This window comes from Triticum urartu, chromosome 3, assembly GCF_003073215.2.
Source record: "Triticum urartu cultivar G1812 chromosome 3, Tu2.1, whole genome shotgun sequence".
Lineage (NCBI taxonomy): Eukaryota > Viridiplantae > Streptophyta > Magnoliopsida > Poales > Poaceae > Triticum > Triticum urartu.
Genome location: NC_053024.1, coordinates 676,442,800 through 676,447,242, shown reverse-complemented (window position 1 = coordinate 676,447,242; position 4,443 = coordinate 676,442,800). Strand labels below are relative to the sequence as shown.

Here is a 4,443-nt window from a genome sequence, read left to right as displayed (position 1 = left end):
TATAGGATTGGCACAATACTGTAGCCGTGGTACGAGTTTTTTCTTTGTTGTTTTCTTATCGGATTTTTCATTGTTTGCAGCAGTTTTCTTCAGGTTCCTCTAGCTTTCTTTGGTTTTTGTTTTTTCTCTTTTTCTTTGTTTACTTCTTTGGGTTTCATATATTTTATTATTTTTCCCTTTTTCTTTTTAAACACATGTCTTCCTTTTTTGTACACATTATAGTACATTTTTTGTATACATCATAAATCTTTTTATACATGTTTAACTTATTACAAATACATGATTAGAATTGTTTCAAATATATGTTTTGATGTCTACTTTTAAATACACATTGGACTTATTTTGAATACATATAAAAAACTATAGACATTTTTTTCAAATACATGATTACATTTTTTAATACATGTTTTTGAATATTTTTCAAATACATGTGCAACATTTTCCAAATACACATTGAAATATTTATTTGAATGATACATTTTTTAACTACGCAGATTTTTTAATAATATATATACATTTATTGAAAGCATATTATTGAAACTTGTGAATATTTTTCAAAATGTATCACACATTTTTTTTCGTGGTATGAAACATTTTTTATGAATTACATGAACATTTTTATATTATTTATCATTTAACGAAAATCCATGTACATTTTTTGAAACAGGTGACCATTGTTGAAATATCACGAACATTTTGTTTGGAATACTATCAAGTTTTATTTAATAAAATACACTTCCAGAAAATATACACACTGTTTACATTTTTCTTTTTTTTGGTTAATATTTTTAAGTACATTAAGTTGTTTTGGAATAAACCTAATTATATTTTCGAAAATACATAGAAAAATGAAAAACAAAACTGTTGTACATGTACGCGTGTGATTAGGGGCGAATTTGGGGCGTTCTTTAGGTGAGACGTGCTCGTGTCTTGCTGTGGGCGAGACACAACGGCTCCCTATTTTGTCACTCACGGGTCAGTTAGTACGAAAATGCTAATGGAGCCCGGCTCCAGCGAGCCTAGTTATAAAATACGGTATTTTTGTCTCAAAAAATAAAATAAAATACGGTATTTATGCATCAGAAAAGAGATAGAGAATATGTGAGTACACATACGCATGTATATTACATACGTGCGAAATTTTATAACTATATCCTTTTACAGTGGCATTGAAAAAAAAAGTATTCCAAATGGGCCATTCTTTTGTTGTTGGGCCAAATTTTGTTTCTTCCGTGTAGCCTACAGATTACAATATTTTCAAAAGAAAGTTTCTCAGATCCGTACTGAACACACACAAGTTTTTCAATGTTTTTTCTTGAATATTTTTCAAAACTTTTAAATATGATTTTTTGGGGGAAAAAAACCTAGCTCCATGGAGCTCAGTAGAGCCCACGCTCCCACTTAGTACTAGTGTGGAACTAGATATTGCTCAAAAATATCACCTATTTTTTTTAGCAAATACTCCTATCACTTAATTTTATGATCAAGTTCCGTTTGAACCTTAGGTACCTGTGAGATACTCCCTCTGTTCACAAATATAAAATGTTTTGAATATTTTTGTATAATCTTTATACCAACTGAAATAAGTGAACGCACACACTAAAACTTGTTTATGTATACAACTGATTCAGAAAAAAGTTGGAACATCTTATATTTGTGAATGAAGAAGGGAGTATTTCTCAAAGAAAAGAAAAAGGTACTCGTGAGATAGTGACATGCTGAAGTATATTTATTTTTTCGCCAGCGTGTACCAGATTTCGCACACATAAGTTTACCATGGACCCCATTTTAGCATTTGAATTGGTTCTTACACGATGGACCCACACATCAGACTGATGTGCCACTCTCTCTCTTTCTTTTTTTGCGGGGGTCTTTGACACGTTGCATGCCAATTACCCGGAAAAAAAGAGACACGCTGCTTGCCAACCGTGGCACATATTTTCTGATTGCACGCCCAATGTGCTCCAGCATGATATAACATTTTAAAAAGAACGCATGCAAGCATCTTTGGTCTCCATTTTTTCGAGCTTTGCTACATCTAGGGAACAATTCTCATGGAGAGGAGGTTACGGGCTTACATGTCCCAGTAGCTCTGCCCTGGGCAGCCTGGCCCGGTCGGCCCGACCCGATCTTGTCCACGGGCCAGGCTCAGGCCTAGTTTTTGAGCCCGAAGGCCGGGCCGGGCCTGTCATATCAGCTGTTTAATGAAGAGGCCCGGCCCAAGGCCCGAGGCCTGACGGATTTTGCAGTGATGGGCTGGGCTTGGGCTTGTTTTTTGGGCTCGACGTCCGGGCTAGGCCAGTCTCAGACCTGGTTTTTTTGCTTTGGGCTTGGTCAGGCCTGGCCCGAAGCCCGGCCCGGCCCGAGGGATGGCCAGTTATATGTCCTTGATTTAATCAGGAGGCAGGGTCAGTTTACAATCACGGGGGAATGAATTTACAATGGAGAGACCAAGAGAGCGACACATCTGCCCGTAAGATCAGTCCGTAGTGCTTTTCCCGTACGTGTAGGATTTTTATTTATTTTTTCTCCTAGAAAGAAACACCTGCATGCAGATCGAGTAGAACTCGACGGAGCGGAACGGGAACAGAATTATGGCAGACGGGACGACTCGACGAGCTTGCTAGGCAAGCAACTAGCGAGAAGAGATCATCATCTGTCGAAGATCTAGAAAACATGAGCATTAGTTTTCCATAAGACCGCGCGAAACGGCCGGCTTCCACAATCATGATGAAGATTAGTGGGAGATCGATCACGGAACAGAGCAGTAGCAGTACCAAGCATCCAAATGCATACAACAGAATAGTTCAAGAGCATAACACTACCCTAGCCTAGCTAGCTATGTGCTCCTGCCTGCAGCTGACAAGCTTTTATTGGGCCTTCCTTGTCCCTCATCGGTCATGGCTAATTCCCTCGCGCCGCCGCCGCCGCCGCATTCTAGGCCTGTATCCCCATCCTCATGCCGACGACGCAAGCTGCCAGCAAAATGACAGCTACGACTAGGACCAAGATGATGGCAATGCACACCGTCAGGCGGTCAGGGCGACGTTCTCCTTTATCATCCTCCCTGCAGCGCATGCATGCAATGCATCGCAAGTCAGAGGCAGCCAGAATCCTCAAGAAATTTACCTGCCGGAGATCAGCTGAGCTACTCACGGGTATGCTCTCCCAGGGGCAGCGGCGGTGCCGATATCTCGAAGCGGAGGTAGCAGTTGGAACCGAGGACGGCGGCCACGCTTCCTTGCACGTCGCCGGCGGCGGGCTCCCAGCTCCTGGCAATATGCAGCGCCGAGTCCCGCAGGCATTGGGCGCACTCCGCCACGGCGCGGTCCGTCGCGCACTGTGCCAGCACGCGCACCGTGTCGCCGTTGCTCGCCGTGGCGGTCGCGTTGACGGCGGGCAGCTGGCCGTTCGCGGACCGCGGGACCAGGGACTGCGCCACGGTCACGAGCTTCTGCACGTCGGCGTCGTCGAGGCGCGGGACGGCGTCCCCGAAGAAGGTCACCGCGCCGATGTCGTCGTCCGCGCGGGCGGAGGAGGAAGCGTTGGTGTCGGCGTAGCCCAGGAAGCAGCGGTCGTTCAGGAAGCCCGCGCGTCGGCCGGCGTCGCCGCACTGGTCGACGATCTTTCTGCCGGCGTCGGACAGGCAGCGGAGGCACGGGTCAGGCGCGGGGTCGCCAAAGCAGAAGCCGCGGGCGAGCGCGCCACCGGCCCCCAGCGAGGCGAAGCCCGTCCGCGCGGCGGCAGAGGGGAGGGCGTCGAGGAGCGGGAGGAGACTGCCGCGGAACGCGCCGCTGCCGTTGAAGGTGGGCGTCGGCGGTGGGTAGCACCTGGTCACGATGACCTCGGAGGTGGTGCCGGTGGGCGTCGGCGGCGGGTAGCACTTGGTCACGATGACCTCGGGGGCGGTGCCGGTGACCGCCGTCATGGCGGCGACCAGGGAGAGGAGGAGGAGGAGGCGGCGGGAGAGCGCCATGTGAACGGGCGATTCTAGGGGGCAGTGGTGAACTGGTGGGAGGAGGAGCCGAGGAGAGTGGTGATCACGAGCTGGAGCTGCTAATGTATGCACCTAGTGCTAGCTGCTGCATCGATTTGGAGAGGGTGGAGCCGAACGCTGCGCTGCGCTGCGTGGCTTCCTGCGTTGCCATTCCAGGCAACGCGGCGACATCGATCGGGCCTGAGCTAAGATCGGGCTCTGCCAAAGGCATGGCGAGCGTTGCATGGTTTTTGCCTCGTCCGTCCACCACGAGCTTTCCGCGCACTTTCCTTCCACTGTCCTCTCTACCTCAACACCAGCACTCATTACTGTTCCTGCCTACCTCGGACGTCGTCACGCCATTGTCTGGATCAACCAGGGTCCTCCACAGCCGGGGCACTCATACACTGATCTGTGATCTCCCACGAGCAACCAGCGATGTGCTACAGGAGCGCTTATCCTAAACA

At 47.6% G+C, this 4,443-nt stretch overlaps 1 protein-coding gene across 1 annotated transcript; it reads right to left on the bottom strand.

The window, feature by feature from the left end:
• Positions 1-3,029: 3,029 nt before the first annotated feature.
• Positions 3,030-4,091, bottom strand: LOC125547147 (plasmodesmata-located protein 5-like). The gene is made up of 2 exons (XM_048711139.1): positions 3,157-4,091; positions 3,030-3,067 (listed from the first exon to the last, which is right to left on the bottom strand). Exons 1-2 carry the CDS (start codon positions 3,974-3,976, stop codon positions 3,030-3,032), a joined length of 858 nt encoding a protein of 285 aa, XP_048567096.1. The 5' UTR covers positions 3,977-4,091.
• Positions 4,092-4,443: the final 352 nt, after the last annotated feature.

What these genes read in the sequence shown, in the direction of transcription:
- LOC125547147 (XM_048711139.1), bottom strand. Translation starts at nt 3,976, where the DNA reads ATGGCGCTCTCCCGCCGCCTCCTCCTCCTCCTCTCCCTGGTCGCCGCC. An exon ending in GCCCCTGGGAGAGCATACCC is followed by an intron (nt 3,068 to 3,156) that starts GTGAGTAGCTCA and finishes CATGCGCTGCAG; the next exon opens with GGAGGATGATAAAGGAGAAC.